The sequence below is a fragment of the Sus scrofa genome, chromosome 13 (assembly GCF_054392235.1).
Source record: "Sus scrofa isolate SSC_HxYL_T2T_F1_AM1 chromosome 13, Sscrofa_HxYL_maternal_Yorkshire_Landrace_v2.0, whole genome shotgun sequence".
In the NCBI taxonomy this organism is placed as follows: domain Eukaryota; kingdom Metazoa; phylum Chordata; class Mammalia; order Artiodactyla; family Suidae; genus Sus; species Sus scrofa.
Window position 1 is genome coordinate 111930371 of NC_139395.1, and position 23146 is coordinate 111953516.

A 23146-nucleotide genomic window follows, 5' to 3' on the forward strand; every position below is an offset into this window, starting at 1 on the left:
TACTTCTATTTATGAACACTCTAGATTTTTAAACTAATTTTATTTCTCTCCTTACTGTGATCATTAGAACACTCATAAATAAATGTATGCAAACCACATTTAGCAACTATGAAAATTACCAGGGATACAGTTCTGAAAAATAACTCAACTACTGGAATTTATTTTATTTCTCTATGTTTGTTTTGTCCCCTCACATTGAGCAAATACTGTCTTTTTATTTTATTACATATTTTTGTAGGCTCTTTGAAATAAGATTGGTTTTGTTTAAGGAAGGTAAGTCAGGAGTTCCCATTGTGGCTCAGCAGAACTGAATCCAACTAGTATCCATAAGGATGCAGGTTCGATCCCTGGTCTCACTCAGTGGGTTAAGGATATGGCATTACCATGAGCTGTGGTGTAGGTCACAGACATGTCCTGGATCCCACATTGCTGTGGCTGTGGCATAGGCCGGCAGCTGCAGCTCCGATTTTACCCCTAGCCTAGGAACTTCCTTATGCCACAGGTGTGGCCCTAAATACTAACAAATTGAATCCAAATATATATTAAAAGGATCAAACAACATGATCAAATAGGATTTATCCCAGGGATGCAAGTGTTCTTCAATATCTACAAATCTATCAACAAACTGAAAAATAAAAACCAAGTGATCATCTCAATAGAGGTAGAAAAGGCTTTTGACAAAATCCAACACCTGTTTCTGATAAAAAAAAAAACTCTCCAGAGAGTGGGGATAGAGGGAAACTACCTCAACATAATAAAACAACATATATGAAAAACCCACAGCTAACATCATTCTCAGTGGTGAAAAATTAAAAACATTCCCACTAAGAACAGGAACAACACAAGGATGTCCACTTTCACCACTGTTATTCAACATAGTTTTGCAAGTTATAGCCACAGCAATCAGAGAAGAAAAAAAAAAAAGGAATTCAAATTGGAAAAGAAGTAAAACTATCACTGTTTGGCCAATGATATGATACTATACTTAGAAAACCCTAAAGACAGCACCAGGAAACTCTTAGAACTCATCAATGAATTTTGCAAAGTTGAAGGCTACAAAATTAATATGCAGAAATCAATTGCATTTCTATACACTGATAATGAAAGATCAGAAAGAGAAATTAGAGAAACCATCCCATTTACAATCACATCAAAAAGAATAAAATAACCAGGAATAAACCTGCCTAAAGAGACAAAAGAACTATAGTCTGAAAACTATAAAAAGCTGATGAATGAAATCAAAGATGACACAAACAGACAGAGAGATATACCATGCTCTTTGATTGGAAGAATCAATATTGTCAAATGACCATACTACCTAAGGCAATCTACAGATTTGGTGCAATCCCTATCAAATTACCAATGGCATTCTTCACAGAACTAGAACAAAATGTTTTAAAATTTGTATGGAAACACAAGAGACCTCAAATAGCCAAAGCAATATTGAAAAAGAAAAATGAAAATGGAGGAATCAAGCTTCCTGACTTTAGACAATACTACAAAGCTAGAGTCATCAAAACAATATGGTGCTGGCACAAAAACAGAAATACAGATCAATGGAACAGGATAGAAAGCCCAGAGATAAACCCAAGTATCTATGGGCAACTAATCTACGACAAAGGAGGACAGAACATACAGTGGAAGAATGATAACCTTTTCAATAAATAGTGCTGGGAAAACTGGAAAGCTACATGTAAAAGAATGAAAGTAGAACATTATCTAATACCATATACAAAAATAAACTTGAAATGGAATAAAGATCTAAATATAAGGCCAGACACTATAAAACTCCTAGAGGAAAACATAGGCAGAACGCTCTTTGACATAAATCATAGCAACATCTTGTTTGATCCACCTCCCAGAATAATGGCAATAAAGACACAAACAAATGGGACTTAAAAGCTTTTGCACAATAAAAGAAACCATTAAAAAAATGAAAAGAGAACCCACAGAATGGGAGAAAATCTTTGCCAATGATGCAACAGACAAGGGCTTAATCTCCAAAATATACAAATAACTCATACAACTCAACAAAAACAAACAAACAACCCAACTGAATAATTGGCACAAGACCTAAATAGACATTTCTCCAAAGAAGATATATGGATGGCCAACAGGCATATGAAAAAATGCTCAATACCACTAATTATTAGAGAAATGCAAATCAGGAGTTCCCGTCATGGCTCAGAGGTTAACGAATTTGACTAGCATCCATAAGGATACAGGTTCAATCCCTGGCCTTGTTCAGTGAGTTAAGGATCCAGGGTTGCCATAACTGTGATGTAGGTCACAGACATGGCTTGGATCTTGGATTGCTGTGGCTGTGGCATAAGCCAGCAGCTATAGCTCTGATTTGACCCCTACCCTGGGAACCTCAATATGCCGCAGGTGTGGCCCTAAAAAGCAAAAAGTAAATAAATAAATAAATAAAAAAGGCAATGTAAATCAAAACTACAATGAGGTACCACCTCACACCAATCAGAATGGCCATCATTAACAAGTTAACAAATAACAAATGCTGGAGAGGGTGTGGAGAAAAAGGTACCCTCCTCTACTGTTGGTGGGAATGTAAATTGGTACAACCACTATGGAAAACAGTATGGAGGTACCTCAGGAAACTAAATATAGAGCTACCACTGCTGGCCATATATCTGGACAAAACTTTCATTGCAAAAGATACATTCACCCCTATGTTCATAGCAGCTCTATTCACAATAGCCAAGATGTGGAAACAACCTGAATGTTCATCAACAGATGAATGGGTTAAGAACGAGAGGTACGTATAAACGTGGAATATTACTCAGCCATAAAAAGACAAACTAATGCCATTTGCAGCAACATGGATGGATTTAGAGACTCTCATAAGAAGTGAAGTAAGCCAGAAAGAAAAAGACAAATATTATATGATATCAGTTACTTGTGGAATCTAAAACATGGAACAGATGATCCTACCTTAAAATAACAAAGAAAAAAGAGAAAATGGATCATGGCCAAGAAGAGCAGACTTGGGGTTCCCAAGGGGGAAAGGGGAGGGAGCAGGATGGATGGGCATTTTGGGGTTTTTTTGGATACAAACTTTTATATTTGGAATGGATGGCCAATGGGATCCTACTGTACAGCACAGGGAAATGTGTGTGATTAGGTCACTTCGTTGTACAGCAGAACTTGATGAAATACTGTAAATCAATTATACTTTGATAATAATAAAAAAGAAAAAATATTTTAAGATGACTTAAAACACAAAGCAACCATTAGGTTTTTCATCTACTTCCTTCAACTTGTATTTGGACTATAGTATAATTTAATCACAAAAGTTTAGTTTATATATCAGTGATTCTCTGCATATTTTAGTTTTTAAACTTTTTTTCTTCACTTTTTTTTTTTTTTTTTTTTTGTCTTTTTGCTATTTCCCTGGGCCGCTCTCAGGGCATATGGAGTTTCCCAGGCTAGGGGTCTAATCTGAGCTGTAGCCCTCGGCCTACGCCAGAGCCACAGCAACGCAGGATCCAAGCCGCGTCTGCAACCTACACCACAGCTCACGGCAATGCCAGATCGTTAACCCACTGAGCAAGGGCAGGGACCGAACCCGCAACCTCATGGTTCCTAGTCGGATTCGTTAACCGCTGCGCCACAATGGGAACTCCTTTTTCTTCACTTTTAAAGGAGGATCTTTTTTTGTTCTAAAAAATGAGCTACAGCCTTGATGTTTTGTGTATGCATAGGAGCGATTTTTAAATAACATGTCAAATTTCTCTAATGTAATTTAAATGCTTATTCACCTAAATTTTCATGAATTTAAAAAAAAAGCAAAGGAAAAAAAAGATAAACCAAACAATTTGAATAGAAACAGACCAGCTAGGACAGGCACAATGCATTAATTTACTGATGATGATTGGTCATTTGTTGTTTGACAGATACTAATAAATCTGGGCAGATAGTGAGACAAGCCTCAAAAGTATTGAAAGATATGGCCTGTTTTCTCCCAACAAACTATTATAAATTGACAAACAGCAATATCTGAACAAAGGACAGAAAATTAATGTAAAATTGCTTTTTTAAACTTTACATTAAAAATATAAAATTAACAAATTTAGGGGTGATTAAAAATGTGGCTGAAAGATGAATATATCACTGATATGTGGAATCTAAAAATGATGCAAATGAGCTTATTTACAAAACATAAATAGACTCATAGACACAGAAAACAAATTTCTGATTACCAAAGGAGAAAGGGTAAGGGGAGGGATAAATTAGGAGTTTGGGACTAACAGATACACATTACTATATATGAAATAGATAAATAAGAAAGACCTACTGTATAACACAGGGAACTATATTCGATATCTTGTAATGACCCATAATGGAAAAGAATCTGAGAAAGAATATACCACTGAATCACTTTGCTGTACACCTGAAACTAACACAACAATGTAAATCGACTATATTTCAATAATGAAAAAAAACTGTCAAATGACAAATGCCAGCTCTCACATAAGACACTTGAAATTAATTAATTTAGAGCATAAAGGATCTTAAAAATAATGCTGCTGAATGCTTTTTAAGTTTCTCTAAGCTGTGGAATTCTTGGTTTAAATACCTATCAGGAAGACCAAGATGTAACACCAGCTACATCAGCACTGCCCTGTTTGCAGGGCAGGAAGAGAGGGAGGAGGGGGTGTTTGGGGCCCTCTGAAGGGCCCCTGATGGTCTTCAGGGAGCACAGGTTGAAAACCCATGAGCTTGTAATACACTCTTGGGATAAAGGTGAAGAATTGGTGGCACAGGAGATGAGGTAATCTCTAAGAAGAATTGGAGCTGCCCAACAGCAGAGCTGAGAGCTCAACTCAATTCTATAGACTCTGATTAGAGTCTGGAGCTATCATCCCAGTCCAAGTTATCAGAATCTCTCTTTATTACTGAAGCCAGTTATAAGATTGTTGTTACAAAATTCCAAACCTTGCAGAAATGTTTGCTTTAAAATGTGCAAGTTTCTCCTTCCCTCTCCTCTTTTTCTCCACTCCCAAGTTCAATCTGATTCTTCAGACAAAAATGGTGATAGTTTGATGTTTGTCCTTCTAGAACTATCCCACTTTGTACATGCATATATGCACAGATAATGTAAATTCTTTCCTTTGCCTTGGTTCTTCTTAGCCAGATCTATTTCTACTTTTATCGCAGCACTTACTACTTTCCAACATCCTATATACTTTATCATTTCTGTTATTTATCCTATGTTTTTCCCCACTAGAATGATCTCTGTGAAGGCAAGGATATTTACCTGTTTTGTTCAACAAATGTTTCCTAGTTCCTAGGACAATGGTGGCATATGGTAGGACAAAAATATTTGTAGAATTAATGGGTGAATGAAGAATGAATAGTTGGGATTAATAGGCAGAGCACAGAGGATTTTTAGCACAGTAAAACTATTATATATGATACTACAATGATAGATACATCCAAACAAGGGAATATTATTCAGTGCTAAAAAGAAATGCACTATAAAGCCACAAAAGGACATGAAGGAAGGCATACATATTACTAAATGAAAAAAGCCAGCCCGAGAACGCTACTTAGAAATTTGGGGTTTTGATGTGAGAAGCAGAAACATACTCACGAGTTTCTGCAGTGGTATTATATTGCTTGCATGTGCAGCGTATTTAAATGACGGCATATTTTAACGGCTTAGATAATTGATGTGGATATTTCATCTGAAAAACCATTATTTTTCATAAAATAATTTATTTTAAAATTCCACTGAACCTTTTATTTATGAAAAGAAAAAAATACTTTTATAATTTCTCACTGGTGTCTAATGTGAACAGGGCAAAACTTTTGACAGAGGAAACCCAGGGACTTTGTGCCTTCTTTTTTTTTTTGGCCACACCCGTGGCATGTGGAAGTTCCTGGACCAGGAATCAAACTCACGCCATAGCAGCAACCTAAGCTGCTGAGACAATGCCAGATCCTTGGCCCGCTGTGCCACAAGAGAACTCCTTGGTGTCCTTAAGTCTTTTTCACTGTCCCCAAGTAGGCTTACCAATATGTGACATGAGGGTCTGTGTGCTTGAGACATGCTTATCTGCTCTTTGTTAACACGCACCTCTATGAAAATGTACCGTAACACATATAAGTGCCTGCCAAATTATCAAATACCTAAACTTCCAATTGTCAACTCTGTGATTGCCTATGTTTCAGGAGAAAATTTTTTAAATCCTCCATTATCTGAAGTTTGATGTTTAATGTGGAGCAAATAAGAGGAAACTATCTTTTTACCCCATATTCCCTTTCCCCTGTCAAATCAAAACCCTTTACCCAGCCATGTAATTTCTTTTGCAGTTTCCTGCCTACCAGCTCTTCATCACCAAGAGAGCTCAGAAATATAGATTTGCTCAGTTTTTAAATGAGATTTGATGATATCCAGTGACAATTTTGTTTCCCTACAGGGCATAGACTGCTAGTGTCATAATGAAAGTAAATAAAAAAGTAACATTTACTTTCCTAAAATTTGGTTTGTGGCAAATTGGATCAGAATGTATTCTTCTGCTGGGGACTGTAAGTGGCTCAGGACCATCTGTCTAGCACTATATGCTTTGGAGTAAAGACAATCCCCAAACAACAATAATAGATGACTGATAATTTCTGAATATGAGCTCCCCTAAAAAAAGATAAAAATATTCCTACAGACATGAGTATAACGCCATATAGCTTCCTATTTTACAAATAATACATTTATTTATTTATTTAATAAATTTCCACATGCACCCACGGCATGTGGAAGTTCCCTGGCTAGGGACTGAATCTGAGCCACAACTGTGACCTATGCTGCAGCTGGAGCAATGCTGGATCTAACCCACTGTGCCAGGCAGGTGATCAAACCCACACCTCCACAGCAACCGAAACCACTGTAGGAACTCCTACAAACAATACATTTAGAAGCATATATTTAAGAATATGAAATAAGCCAAGGTAGACTACTTATGTTCCTAAGCTATCTCCTCCTTTTCTTCCTCTTCTTCCTTCTCCTTTTTATGCGGCTACTTTTTACGGTAAGATATACTGAAATGCACTCCTACGCATTTTTTTTTGCTCAACTCAAGTATTTGCTTTTGCTTCTGTTTATTTATTAGCAAGGTCCCTTTAGATCTGTTAGACACGTACCTAAAGTGGGCACTACATTATGGCGACTGACCATTTCAAGGGTTTAAATGACTCATTTCATTTACATCCCTCTTGTATTTCCATTAAAATGGCCCAAGTGTACAAGAACTTACCAATTTCACTTTTCCTACTTGGATGAATATACATCTCATCTATAGATAAATATCAGGTAACTAAACATCTACCCCTCTATCCAAGGGCACAGTTTGGGCATCTTTCATTAGTCATTTATTTGGATGTCCAAAGAAATTCATTTTTTTAACAAGGAAGAGCTTTTGAAAATGTAATTAATGAGACTAAAGTAATCTGATGTCCTCAAGTGCAACTCTGGAACAAGTTAAGTTGCAGATTTAAATGTGTAACATTCTTACCAGTGATATGGTACCAGCGAAGGCCTTAAATCTACACTTGACTAGGGATAAACAAGGGCAGAGATCTGATGTTCATTAGATAGAGGAGATCAGAGGGGAGCTTTTCAAAAGGACTTGCAGATTTCCTTTAGCCCTATTTGGATGTTTCTGTTAGGCAATGCAGATGACAGAAACCAGGACATGTGTGACAGGAGAAAGTGAAGGCAGAATCTAGCCACCATTTTATCTGTCTTCTATTAACATCCCCTCAGGAGAAATGGGAACTGGCAAGTAGGGAATCCAAGATAAATTTCAAAGCAGTAAGAAAAATTCTCTATGATTTTTTTCCCCCTAACAAGTGTTCTTCAAACAAGGGTTCAACTGCTTCAAAGAAGTGAGGCTCCAGGACATTTGTAACATCTTCCTAATGGTCATTTTTCCCTTTCAAGTTATGTGGGAAAGGTTCTGGCTTTTTCTCTGCCTGTAAATCTTATGACTCTTCCCATGGATAAATGACCCTAATCCCAGGATTGAATCCATCTATTTTTAAAAAGAAAGAAAGAAATCTCTTCCAGAATTATTAAGTGGATCCATGTTATCATTATCCTTCAGAGATTGGACCAACTAAGGAGAAAAAGGACTGGTGTGGACTTTGTCCTCTTGGTCATCCCAGCATGAGGGTGGACTTAACTACATGCAAAATTTCAAGAAGGAAGCCTTATTTGTAATTAATTATTAAAACAGCCCTTGCTTCTTGATATTTACAATGAAACTTATTTTATTTTTGTACATTCTCATTTTTGTTCAAGTCAGGAAAAATCAACTTGAGGGTCTATTAGAGAAAGGACCACATTACCAGCTTTAAAATTAGCTTCCTGCAAGTCAGCCTTGCTGATATGCTCTACAGATGGGATACATTTTCACCCAATCAAGAAATACTTCAAAGTGAACCAAAGCAGTATTGATGGGTTCTTCTAAGCTTTTTATCATCCTTTACAGAACTCCAGTGATGGGCCAGATTTTCAATGATTTATTTCAATATCATGTGCTTTTTTTTTTAAACTCTAAATTATTTTTGCTCACATAAACATCAGTAATTCAGATTTTATTAAATACCCCTTGGCAGATGAACTAAATTCCTTTCATCCTGTATGTAAATATAATCAGGCAGATATCAGACTATTACTCTAAGCATGAATATGTAACTTTCAGTGGCTGGCAAACCTGCACCCAAGCCAGTGGCCTGTGGAGCCCAGGAAAGAATTACCGACTTGGCAATAACAGGCTCTTTCATACCCAAAATGAACCACTGACCCAGCTTCAATGAGACCTGGGGTTTGACAATTTTTCCAGACATGATGATAGATTTGTGGTGATCTATTTACACCCCACTGCCTTCCCCACTGTGATCAATATCACGCAGTAATAAGATGGCTGAGTGGGGGGTAAGAATGCGATTTGTGACCCTGACTCACCACATAACCGAATTCTGCTGTAGAGTGGCCAGTGAGGCTCCTGTTCTTTCAACGTATTTTTTTACTGAAGCATTAGGTTGAAGCATATGAAACTGATGTCTTTGTAGGTCAAAATAAGGAAATTGAACATCAGTTTTTCATATGAGTCAAACTAACACCAAAAGAACTTCTTTAAAGGATTTTTGGCCATGTCCTTTTAGAATGGGCTTGTAACTTCAGTCTAAAATTATTCTTAATAGTTTGTTGTTGTTCTTATTTCCTGCTGGCCTATTTGTCTTTTTAACTTTAACACTGTGGAAGTGGTTTTTATGGTTCTTTTTGTTTCTTGATTACTTTGCATTAATTTAGCAAGAAAGACCAAATATGGCTCTTTTATACTAACAACACATTAAACATAACATAAATTTTAAGCCTAAACCTTTCTTTAATAAAATTTTAAGGAAAGAAAGATGATATTGTCGAGCTGAGTGATCTCATGACAATAAACAAAACTGTGTTGGCCAAATGACTGCTGGCTTTTTGCTGAGTGGTTTACACAATCTCTGAAATAATAACAATGTGTCCCCTGAAGTCAGCACCAGGACTTTCTTGGTGGATGTATTTATAGTGAGTCATATAAATCTTCAATCCCTCACACATATCTTGGCGGAAGGAATTTCCTAGGAACTTCCAGGAAATTACAAAAGTATGAATGAGTCTAAAATGTCAACTTAAAAAATGCATTCTCGGGAGATTCTGTAGTGGCTCAGCAGAAATGAATCCAACTAGTAACCATGAGGTTGCAGGTTCGAGCCCTGGCCTTGCTCAGTAGGTTAAGGATCAGGTGTTGCCTTGAGCTGTGGTATAGGTTGCAGACTTGGCTCGGATCTTGCATTGCTGTGGCTGTGGTGTAGGCCAGCAGCTGTAGCTCCAATTCCATCCCTAGCCTGGGAACTACCATATGCCACAGGTGCAGCAACGCCCCCCCCCACCAAAAAAAAGAAGAAAAAAAATAGATTCTCAGTTCTAGGTCATTGGTAGGGAACATCAAAAGAAAAAACTTTTGATGGACTCATTCAATATTTTAGGGAAAAACCCAATTCATGTGGTAAACTCTCAAGCTCCCAAAATGATTTAAGACATTAAGAAATATCCTGTGTTTCAGACAATTAGAGGCTTGAAGTAACTCTGCTAAATATCACATATTCACAAGATTAAAACTCACCATATAGCACCTCTTTAATGTTTTAAGCTAAACTTAAAAAATAATACTATTCTAGTAAATGAAAATGTGTCAAATTTATATTTGCTAGAGACATCCTCTGTCAAACTAAGAAATTCCCTTAATCTCTCTTACGTTAGATTCTCCAACATGTGCATTGAACACCTGGATTATTAGTGAAAGGAGCAATTGTAAAGAGTCTGTGTTGAGTTTTATTGATTTAAGCAATTCTCAAGTCCTGGTATATTTAATTATCCAAAATTATGTTGAATATGAGCAATATCACTTTTATTGTTCCTATTTTTAAAAAGATTTTTAAGAAGAATAATCAATAAATTAAGGTAAACATCTATGAAAATGTCAGATTCTCCAGAGACATGCTAAATAATAATATTGGCCACTACCAAATGCTTAAACCCCTTTCCCTTAGTTAGCACAATAATCTACTCTTTCCACTGATTTGGAATGGGAGAAGGGAAAAGAAAGTAGCATATGGAAAAACACTCCCAGTACCTCAATGTGAGAAGGGAGGATAGTCAGTGGGTGGATAAATATGAACTGGATTCGCCATCCTTCAGTTGTGTTTCTTTCTGAAAGATGGGTTGCCTGGTTTTTTCTATGTAGTCTGAGGAAAGACGTCATGTCCTAAGAGTGGGCAAGGACTTTCATATACAAATCTCAAGGGAAGAAATGGCTCCTGCTTAAGAGTGAGTAGAAAATTGACAGAAGATGTAAACCAGCTATAATGGAAAAAATAAAAATCATTATATATAAAAAAAAGAGTGATTGTACGAAAGATCTAATTAGCCCCTAAGTACCTTCACCCATTCAAACCTGTGTAACCCACTACCAGAAGGGTAAGCTTGCCCTGGACACTCCGCCATGTTAGTACCTATGTCTCTGTTCCAGGGCCAGGACTAAGGTACACAATTTAAGGGAGTACCAGAAAATTTAGTAGTTAAGATAAATAATATTTTTAAAAATCAAAATTAATACAAAAAGTGCACAATAAACAAAATATCAAAACTATAAATAAAGACATGATCAATATTACTACTTACTCCTTTTGCCTTAGCTCCAAATGGTACGTCATTATTATTAACTCTGATTTCATTAAGCTTTTTTGGCACCTCCTTAAAATATGCACATCAGGGAAATTCCAGCTCTGACATTCTTTTCTTACTTTTCTTACTCTGTCCTTTGTTTTCTGACTAACTCTCACTCTCACCAGGCTCCTAGCCTACATCACCTTCTGACTATAGTTTTGATCTTTTCTCTCTATAGTCTAATTTTCAAGAGGTCGGGATCACATCTGTTTGGTTCATAGCTGAATCCCCCACAAATCTGAACCTTTACACAGTGCCTGGGATACAGCAACTGCTTCATAAGTACATGCTGAATGAATAGAAGGAAAATCTCTTGAAGCTCAATGGTGCCTAAAACTTCCTTGCATGCTGTAGATAGAAAATGCCTCTGGCTGGACACCTACCCCAAAGCCTGTTTTGGGGGCCATAGATCCATTTCCATAATATTCTTAAACACCAGGGATGAGAAACCGGAAAAAATATGTTTTGAGATTTGAAAAAAATCAGAGTTGGTGGATTTAGGTAGATTCATATGGAATAAAATAGATTATTGAACTTATTTGGGAAAAAAGCAATTAAAATAATTTGAGGGTGTTTTCAAACCATCTATTTTGCAAAAGATTCAGAAGGGGTATGACAATTTAAGTTATCTGAGTTTTGTTTTGTTTTTGTTTTCCTAGTGATGTCTGAAATTTCTTAAGTTTGGAGAGTTCAGGTCACTTACCTTCAATGGTACACTGGTCAGGGACTGGAATCTTCTTTCTGATTTCCAAAGCATATGCTTTCACTTTACTGAGGTTTTCCTTTAAGTACAAGTAGAGCTTATCGTGGTACTCTACAGAACTTGTGGTTGTCTCTGGAGTTTCTTCCTGATGGTTTTCTTTAACCATTTCTGGCAAATTCTCAGATTCTATATGCATAATACTTGGATGTGAAACTGAAGAATTTACCAGCTGAGATCCATCGGCATCTGCCTTAAAGGGTGACCTGTCACGTCCTTGGCCAAGTGGGTCTATTTCTGAAAGAGAGATGCTGGCTGGCGTATCTGCACTCTCTACAGCATCCCCATCCTCTGAACTCAAGGCACTTGTAAGCACAGTGTGCAAAGCCAAACTCTTTGACCTACAATATAAGCAAAGGGAAGGCTGAGGCAGATAAAGAAGTTGAACTACAATTTACTGACAAGGAAAATAATAATAACATGAAGGCAAAAGTTATTTCCTCTAGAGTATGAAACTAGAAACTGGTGCCTTTAACAGATTTAATAAAAACATACAAGTTATCTAATAAGCCAAAGCATTGTAGATCTAGGCCACTTCCCAAAACAAAGATTTAAAAATCAACTTCATGGCGTAAGTGACTGGGAAATGGTAGACTTACATATTTACATTCTTTTTTTCTACTTTTGCTTCTGCTTTTTCATCAGAAATCAAGAAAAGCTTCAGACAGTCATTCTCAACATTAGCAATCTGTATTTAAGAAGTGCTTTTTAAAAAGTAAGCCATAGGTTTCTGAGTTTTATTTGTATTCTCCTTTTGATATAACTAGCCTCTTTGGATAACAAAAGCATTATGGATGGATTTAGACGTAAGTAAAAAGTATTTAAAAATCACTTCAAGAGTTCCCATCGTGGCTCAGTGGTAACGAACTTGATTAATATGTATGAGGATGTGGGTTCAATCCCTGGCCTCATTCACTGGGTTAAGGATCCAGCGTTGCTGTGAGCTGTGGTGTAGGTCTCAGATACAGCTCAGATCCTGTGTTGCCATGGCTAGCTATGGTGTCGGCTGGCAGCCACAGCTCTAATTTGACCCCTAGCCTGGGAAATTCCATATGCCATGGTGCAGTCCTAAAAAAAAGACAAAAATAAAATAAATAAATAAATAAATATAAAAACCACTTCATAAAAGTGTGGTAACAAAACTAATAGCAAACATGAAGAACATAATGTTTAAAACCAGCCAAACAAAATTTATACCTATTAAATCTAATATCTTTTCTTCCTTCCTTTGAAACTTGGTCCAAACTATATCGTCTGATAGAGCCAGGGGTATTGTTCTCCGCAGTTATTTTGTCCTCAAAAGCCTGTATTTTAACTTGGAGCTTTTCATGGTCTTCATTTTCATCAACAGTGAACTTGGTTTCTTCCAGTTCCTCAAGAAATTCAATTTCATTACTGGTTTTTCTCCTAAAAGAATGAAAATCATTGCATTAGATGTTCATCACATATACCCTTTAGAACAGTGTTACTCTCTGTTTAACTGCTTCTTAATCAAAGCTGAAAAAAACCCTGCACCTGCTCAATTTATTAGTCATTAACAAATATACACTAGTAACTATTATGGACGTACGTCTTTGAAATTGCTCCTATTAGTGTATTCTGTCAGAGGTTTAGCAATATCAGTGTTTATAGCAACTCTGTATTAGAAATAGTGTTGGAAGGGCTCAGAGGATAAAACGCAGATATTATGGTTATCCACAATCTTTTTTAAAAAAAATTACAGTTGATTTTCACTGTTGTGCCAATTTCTGCTGTAAAGTGACTCAGTCATAAATATATATATATTCCTTTTTTAAACATTATTTTCCATCATGGTCTATCCCAGGAGATATAATTCCCTGTGCTATACAAGACTTCACTGCTTATCCATTCTAACTGTACTAGTTAACATCTACTAACCCTAAACTCCCAGGCCATCCCATTCCCTCCCCATCCACCTTGGCAACCACAAGTCTATTCTCCATGTCTGGGATATCCACCATATTCTTATCTAGTTCTCCAAAAGCATGGCTTTCATATGGAATTTGTGGCAGACATTTTCTAGAAAACTTGTATGTGCTAATCTGTTTGTACTGAAATTATTAGAATAAGAACATTTCAAATGGACTATGTATACTCATGGTTTTGTTAATTTTATGGAAATCAGTGGGACTCTTCCCTTTTATGAAGTAAGAAAAATCTTTATGAATTTTAATACATTGGAGGAAAGAGGTTTTCCATGAATGACAATAGTTTCAAATACCTTCTATTATAGAATTTATAAAACACTCTATGGGTCATTAAATTTACCTCTTGTAAGGCAGGGGCTATTTGCAGAATAACTTTGTTATTCTTTAAGGGTTAACACAGTGCCTTAGGTAGGGTCAGACCCTACAGACACTGCAGAAACAGCTCACTGATGCTCAATGAGGTGCTGAATGATTAGAGAAAAGTAGTACACGCTTACCTTCCCTTACCTGCCTTCTAATATTGAGCCAGACTGGAGCAACTTTAATTTCTAACAATCACTATCAGTCATATCATATGAGGTTAGTATTCATTCTTTCCTTAGAAACATAAGGGTTAATAATCCCTTGAAATCCACTGACCAAGATGGCTTAATAATTCTATTGGTTTGTCTGTGTGAATTTACCTGGTTTTCATTAGTACTTTTCCTAGAAGTAGAGGAAAGGGGCCTGAAATTTACAGAAAAATCTTGGCTTTTTCAAATATATGGCTATTTTCCCGTAAGGGCCAAGGTAAACCTGGCAAAGTTCTTAAGTATGGGTGAGAAAACACTTTTGGTTTTTTAAATGGCACTGCTTTTTTAGGGAAAACTAACAAAGAAGAGCTGGTGATACTTTTTATTTTTTATTTGATTGATTGATTGATTGATTGTCTTTTTCTAGGGCTGCACCCATAGTATATGGAGGTTCCCAGGCTAGAGGTCTAATCGGAGCTGTAGCTTCCGGGCTATGCCACAGCCACAGCAATGTGGGATCTGAGCTGCATCTGCGACCTACACCACAGCTCAGGCAATGACGGATCCTTAACCCACTGAACAAGGCCAGGGATCAAACCCACAACCTCGTGGTTCCTAGTCAGATTCATTAACCACTGAGATATGACAGGAACTCCACTTTTTACTTTTTCAGTTATATCCCACCCACTCTGTGGCCATGTCTGTGGTGGGCACTGCTGAAGGGCTGGAAATACTATAGCTTTTCTGGCTGGCCCAGAGAAGGGTCCTGACCTTGAAGGAGGGTTCAGTTTTGGGTCCTCAGTGGTTGCAATTCTCCTGTTAGTCCAGCCCAGGGAGGTATGCTGATTGTAAAAAAACTGGGAAGGAAAGTAGATCATCCATTAAGTTGATGAGAATTGATTACTATGTAGTAAGCTATTGCTGAGAGAATATAAATGCATTTTAATATAAATTTTACAGGCTTCCTATGGTTTTGCATACATAATGAAAAACTTTTTTTCCATCCCATGCTTAACTGAAATATACATGAATAAATTTAAAGAACAAGCATATGGGAAAATTACAGAGGAAGGAACACTCCAAAACTCATTCTATGAGGCCACCATCACCCTGACACCAAAACCAGACAAAGACACCACACAAAAAGGAAAACTACAGGCCAATTTCACTGATGAACATCGATGCAAAAATCCTCAACAAAATACTAGCAAACCGCATCCAACAATACATTAAAAGGATTGTACATCATGATCAAGAGGGATTTATCCCAGGGATGCAAGGGTTCTTCAATATCTACAAATTCATCAGTGTGATACACCACATTAACAAACTGAAGAAGAAAAACCATATGATCCTCTCAACAGACGCAAAAAAAAAGCCTTTGACAAAATCCAACACCCATTTCTGATAAAAACACTTCAGAAAGTGGGCATAACGGGAACCTACCTCAACATGGTAAAGGCCATATACGACAAACCCACAGCAAACACCATTCTCAATGGTGAAAAACTGAAAGAATTCCCTGAGATCAGGAACAAGACAAGGATGTCCGCTCTTGCCACTACTCTTCAACATAGTTTTGGAGGTCCTAGCACGGCAGTCAGAGAAGTAAAAGAACTAAAAGGAATCCAAATTGGAAAGGAAGAAGTAAAACTATCACTATTTGCAGATGACATGATACTATACCTAGAGAATCCTAAAGACTCTTCCAGAAAACTGTTAGAGCTCATCCATGATTTTGGCAAAGTCGCAGGATACAAAATCAATACACAGAAATCGATGGCATTTCTATACACTAACAATGAAAGATCAGAAAGAGAAATTAGGGAAACAATCCTACCTACGATCACATCCAAAGGAATAAAATACTTATGAAGAAACCTACCTAAAGAGCCAAAAGACCTATATTCTGAAAACTATAAGACACTCATGAAAGAAATCAAAGACGACACAAATAGATGGAAAGACATACCATGCTCCTGGATTGCAAAAGTCCATATTATCAAAATGACTATACTATCCAAGGCAGTCTAAGAGTCAATGCAATCCCTATCAAATTACCAAGGACATTTTTCACAGAACTTGAACAAAATATTTTAAAGTTTGTTTGAAGCACAAAAGACCCAGAATAGCCAAAGACAACCTGAGAAAGAAAAATGGAGCTGGAGGAATCAGGCTCCCTGACTTCAGACTATACTATAAAGGAACAGTCATCAAAACTGTATGGTACTGGCACAAAGGAATATAGATCAGTGGAACAGGACAGAAAGCCCAGAATTACTATGAACAACTATATGCCAACAAATTTGACAATCTGGAAGAAATGGACAATATTCTAGAATCTCACAGCCTGCCAAAACTGAATCAAGTAGAAACAGACCAACTGAACAGACCAATCACTAGAAATGATGTTGAATATGTCATAAAAACACCCCATACAAATAAAAGTCCAGGATGGCTTCATAGGCGAATTCTACCAAACATATAAAGAGGACATGGTGCCCATCCTCCTTAGAATTTTTCAAAAGATTGAAGAAGAAGGAACACTCCCAAAGACATTCTATGATGCCACCATCACCCTCATTCCAAAACCAGACAAAGATACCACCAAAAAAGAAAACTATCAGCCAATATCTTTGATGAATATAGACGCAAAAATTCTCAACAAAATCTTAGCCAACCGAATCCAACAACATATCAAAAAGATCATACACCATGACCAGGTAGGGTTCATCCCAGGTTCACAGGATGGTTCAACATACGCAAATCAATCAATGTCAGACACCACATTAACAAAAGAAAAGTCGAAAACCATATGATCATCTCAATAGACGCAGAAAAAGCATTTGACAAAGTCCAACATCCATTCATAATCACGACCCTTGCCAAAGTGGGTATAGAGGGAACATTCCTGAACATAATCAAAGCCATTTATGACAAACCCACAGCAAATATAATCCTCAATGGGGAAAAACTGAAAGCCTTCTCACTCAAATCTGGAACAAGACAGGGATGCCCACTCTCACCACTGCTCTTCAACATCGTTTTGGAAGTCCTAGTCACAGCAATTAGACAAACAAAAGAAATAAAAGGCATCCATATAGGAAGAGAAGAGATCAAACTGTCACTGTATGCAGATGACATGATACTATACATAGAAAACCCTAAGGACTCAACCCCAAAACTCCTTGAACTGATTAATAAATTCAGCAAAATAGCAGGATATAAGATTAACATTCAGAAGTCAGTTGCATTTCTGTATACCAGCAATGAAACATTAGAAAAGGCATACAAAAATATAATACCTTTTAAAATTGCACCCCAAAAAATCAAATATCTCAGAACACACCTGACCAAGGAGGTAAAGGACTTATACTGAGAACTATAAAACTTTAATCAAAGAAATTAAAGAAGATGTAAAGAAATGGAAAGATATTCCATGTTCCTGGATTGGGAAAATCAATATTGTGAAAATGGCCATCCTACCCAAAGCAATCTACAGATTCAATGCAATCCCTATCAAATTACCCATGACATTTTTCACAGAACTAGAACAAACAATCCAAACATTTATATGGAACCACAAAAGACCCAGAATCGCCAAAGCAATCCTGAGAAACAAAAACCAAGCAGGAGGCATAACTCTCCCAGACTTCAAGAAATACTACAAAGCCACAGTCATCAAAACAGTGTGGTACTGGTATCAAAACAGAAAGACAGACCAATGGAACAGAATAGAGAATCCGGAAATAAACCCTGACACCTATGGTCAATTAATCTTTGACAAGGGAGGCAAGAACATCAAATGGGAAAAGGAAAGTCTATTCAGCAAGCATTGCTGGGAAACCTGGACAGCTGCATGCAAAGCAATGAAACTAGAACACACCCTCACACCATGCACAAAAATAAACTCCAAATGGCTGAAAGACTTATATACAAGACAGGACACCATCAAACTCCTAGAAGAGAACATAGGCAAAACACTCTCTGACATCAACATCATGAATATTTTCTCAGGTCAGTCTCCCAAAGCAATAGAAATTAGAGCAAAAATAAACCAATGGGACCTAATCAAACTGAAAAGCTTTTGCACAGAAGAGGAAACCAAAACAACAAAAAGACAACTTATAGAATGGGAGAAAGTAGTTTCAAATGACGCAACGGACAAGGGCTTAATCTCTAGAATATATAACCAACTTATACAAATCAAGAGCAAAAAAGCCAAAAACCCAATGGAAAAGTGGGCTAAAGACCTGAATAGACTATTCTCCAAGGAAGATATACAGATGGCCAACAAGCACATGAAAAAATGCTCAACATCGCTGATTATAAGAGAAATGCAAATCAAAACTACCATGAGATACCACCTCACACCAGTCAGAATGGCCATCATTAATAAATCCACAAATAACAAGTGCTGGAGGGGCTGTGGAGAAAAGGGAACCCTCCTGCACTGCTGGTGGGAATGTCAACTGGTACAGCCACTATGGAGAATAGTTTGGAGATACCTTAGAAATCTATACATAGAACTTCCATATGACCCCGCAATCCCACTCTTGGGCATCTATCCGGACAAAAGTTTCCTTGAAAAAGAAACATGCACCTGCACGTTCATTGCAGCACTATTCACAATAGCCAAGACATGGAAACAACCCAAATGTCCATCGACAGATGATTGGATTCGGAAGAGGTGGTATATATACACAACGGAATACTACTCAGCCATAAAAAAGAATGACATAATGCCATTTGCAGCAACATGGATGGAACTAGAGACTCTCACACTGAGTTAAATGAGCCAGAAAGACAAAGACAAATACCATATGATATCACTTATAACTGGAATCTAATATCCAGCACAAGTGAACATTTCCACAGAAAAGAAAATCATGGACTTGGAGAATAGACTTGTGGCTGCCTGGGGTGAAAGGGAGGGAGTGGGAGGGATGGGGAGCTTGAGGTTATCGGATACAACTTAGAATGGATTTACAAGGAGATCCTGCTGAGTAGCATTGAGAACTATGTCTAGATACTTATATTGCAACAGAACAAAGGGTGGGGAAAAATGTATACATGTAAGTGTAACTTGGTCCCCATGCTGTACAGTGGAAAAAAAATAAATTAAAAAAAAGCCCAGAATTAAACCCATGCACCTACAGTCAACTAATCTATGACAAAGGAGGCAAGAATATACACTGGAGAAAAGACAGACTGTTCAATAGGTGGTGCTGGGAAAACAGGTCAGCCACATATAAAAGAATGAAATTAGAACACTCCCTAACACCATACACAAAAACAAACTCAAAATGGATTAAAGACCTATATATATAAGGCTAGATACTAGAAAACTCTTATAGGAAAATACAGACAAAACACTCTCCAACATAAACCACAGCAACAACATCTCAGGTCCACCTCCTAGAGTAATAACAATAAAAACAAAAATAAACAAATGGGACTTCATTAAACTTAAAAGTTTATGCACAGCAAAGGAAATCCTAAACAAAATGAAAAGATAACCCAAAGAATGGGAGAAAATGTTTGCAAATGAAGCAACTGACTAGGGAGTAATCTCCAAAATTTATGAACACCTTCTGTAGCTCCATACCAAAAAAAGAAACAACCCCACCAAAAAATGGGCAGAAGATCTAAACAGACAATTCTCCAAAGAAGACATACAGATGGCCAAAAAACACATGAAAAGATATTCAACATTACTAATTATTAGAGAAATGCAAATCAAAACCACTATGTGGTACCACCTTACACTGGCCAGAATGGCTGTCATCAAGAAATCTACAAACAATAAGTGCTGGAGAAGATGAGGAGAAAAGGGAACCCCATTACACTGTTAGTGGGATTGTAAATTTGTGCAACCACTGTGGAAAATAGTATGGAGATTCCTCAGAAAACTAAAAATAGAATTACCATTTGATCCAGCAATCCCACTCCTGGGCATCTATCCAGAGAAAACCACAAATTGAAAAGACACATGTACGCCAATGTTCATTGCAGTGCTCCTAAATGTCCACCAACAGAGGAGAGGATCAAGAATATGTGGTACACACACACAATAGAATATTACTCAGCCATTAAAAGGAAAGAAATAACAGCATTTGCAGCAACATGGATGGACCTAGAAATTATCATACTAAGTGAAGTCAGTCAGACAATGAGACACCAACATCACTTACATGCAGAATCTAAAAAAAAGAGATACTGACTCACAGACTTTGAAAAAGTTATGGTTTCCAAATGAGACAGGTTGAGGGTTTGGGATGGAAGTGTTATAAAATCTGGTTGTGATTATCACTGTACAACTATAAATGTAATAAAATTCACTGAGAAAAAAAAGAACCAGTATGTGGGAATAAATGCTAATCTTGAACATGTTTCCCTTTCTAACACATATAAGATACTGGCTGCCCACAAACCAGATGGATGTTTTGACATTGTCTAGCCAGAAGATTCTAAAAGCTGAATTTTTACTCCTATTATAAACAAAACTAAGACAGTACCATCATTGGATGGTATTTTGCAAATCATGATTAAAAAGGTTAATTTTAAAAGACTCGATGAACCCTCTCAAGATGAGAAATTTATAAACTTTATTTTAGAAACTTCCACAGTTGGGATTATTAAAACTTAAAAATTTGTAAAGTACAAAGTACATTCCAATATGTATATACTGGATATTAAGTATTCTACAATTTTTTTTTTGTCTTTTTAGGGCCGCACCCACTGCATATGGAGGTTCTCAGGCTAGGGGTCGAATCAGAGCTGTAGCTGCCCACCTATGCCACAGCCACAAGAATGCAGGATCCGAGCCATGTCTGCGACATACACCACTGGATCCTTAACCCACTGAGCGAGGCCAGGGATCAAACCCACGTCCTCATGGATGCTAGTGGGGTTCACTAACCACTGAGCCATGACAGGAACTCTGAGTATTATACCAATTTTTAAATTTCAAAACATATGAGTTGTCAGAGGTATAGTTTCTCATGAATTTACTAGTTTTTTCTTTCTCTGTAAAGCTCTGGGTTATAACAACAGTTAAAATAATAAAATTTTCTTCAAAAAACTTCTAATTTGACATGATTATAATAAATCCCCTTCAATAATTTTATTGGATCAGTTTCTGACTTTTTTTAAAATAAACTTTTCTTGCTAATGGAGACCTTTTATTTCTTGTAACACTTCAAATGAATTTCACCATTTATAAAATGGAGATAATGACTCCACTTAACTCACACGGTTTGTTGGGAAGCCAAGATGACAGAACTGGCACGAAGCACTGCTCCTAGCACAAAACAGGCAGTCACTAGATGCTAAATCTTATTATTATTAATTGTTATTACTATTATTCCTCTGTCCTATATATGTGATGTGTTAATGTAGAAATGTGGCCTAGACATATCTTGTCCAAGACATATCTTGGAGGGCACTGATGTGGCCTAGACATATCCTGGAGGGCACTAATGTCCCCTGGAGAATGCTGGAGAGGACAGTCACTCAACTCCCTTCCCCCGCTCTGTCTCCAGTTACCAAGTGCTGGCTATTAAGCACCAGGGCTTGAGTGAATCAGAGCTCTTGCACCTGGGAGCATGCCTTCCTTCACCCTCAGACTGCCTTATGGAAGCCCTCTTAGGGGACTCTGGGTGTGAGAGGAGTTATGGGTTATTCCTAGACATTCACCGACCCAAGAGGGTTATTTAGATCAGGGGCCTCTGGGGCAGGGTTACCAGGTAAAACACAGGACACCCAGCCAAACTTGAATTTCAGATAAACAACAAATGCTTTTTGTAGTATGGGTATGACTCTAGTAGGACTGAGTAAAAAATGTACTATACGAAAATGATTATCCTTATACTAAAAAATTATTTGTTCTTTACCTGAAATTTAACTTAATGTCCTGTATCTCTATTTGTCTGATCTGTTACCCTATTCCTGGGTAAATCCCTGATGCTGCTTGGGCATGGACCTATAATGCTCATTCTTGTTCCCCTTTGCCTGGCACAGTGCTTGACACTCACAAGGTACATTATGTGTTTGCAGAATAAATGAACTGAGGTCACCTACATCTCTGACATCATACTGCATCCTGCATCCACAACAACAACAAAAAACCCTTCAGAGGTCTATCAGACGTTCACCAAGCACTGGCCACTTCTCCTGGTCCATGGGGGGTGCAGGGGTGTCATTTGGTAGACATCAAATGTGAAGAGAAGCAAGAGCAGGAATAAAAAGAGGGATTTGTAAAAGGACCAAATAAGAGTCAAGAAGCAACAATAAAATGTCTGGGCCAGAAAAGTGATCTCTAGATATGAGGTTGATAAGAGTTGCTGATGAGCAGGATTCTCACCACAAAGACTTTCTCTTATAAACAATCTTCCTTATTTTTATGATTTGGAGATTTGTGTTTCACAGGAGTCACGGCATAGGAGTGGTAATGAAGAGTTGCTAAGGCAGCCAAAGCCATAAGACACATCAGAGAGAACTTTCTGTCACTGCCCAACAATCCACCAGGGCCTGTCACAGAATTTTGCTGGCAGGCAATTAGGACAAGTTTGGGTTTCAATAGGTTGAAAGGTTAGAAAATGGTAGAAGAAGTTTGAGTTTATAATAAACATTC

The 23146-nt window shown here is 37.3% G+C and overlaps 1 protein-coding gene across 26 annotated transcripts in view; it reads right to left on the minus strand.

Moving 5' to 3' along the window:
- VEPH1 (ventricular zone expressed PH domain containing 1) overlaps positions 1–23146 on the minus strand; it is a 364411-nt gene that overhangs the window by 180617 nt on the left and 160648 nt on the right. For all 26 annotated transcript variants that reach the window (XR_014822587.1, XR_014822588.1, XM_084987457.1 and 23 more), the window contains 2 exons: positions 13248–13457; positions 11994–12391 (listed from right to left, as the gene is read on the minus strand). Coding sequence is in view for 24 of the 26 variants with exons in the window: in XM_084987457.1 (XP_084843583.1) it covers positions 11994–12391; positions 13248–13457 (608 nt within the window). In the remaining 2 variants the exon portion in view is untranslated. The remainder of the gene's footprint in view (positions 1–11993; positions 12392–13247; positions 13458–23146) is intronic.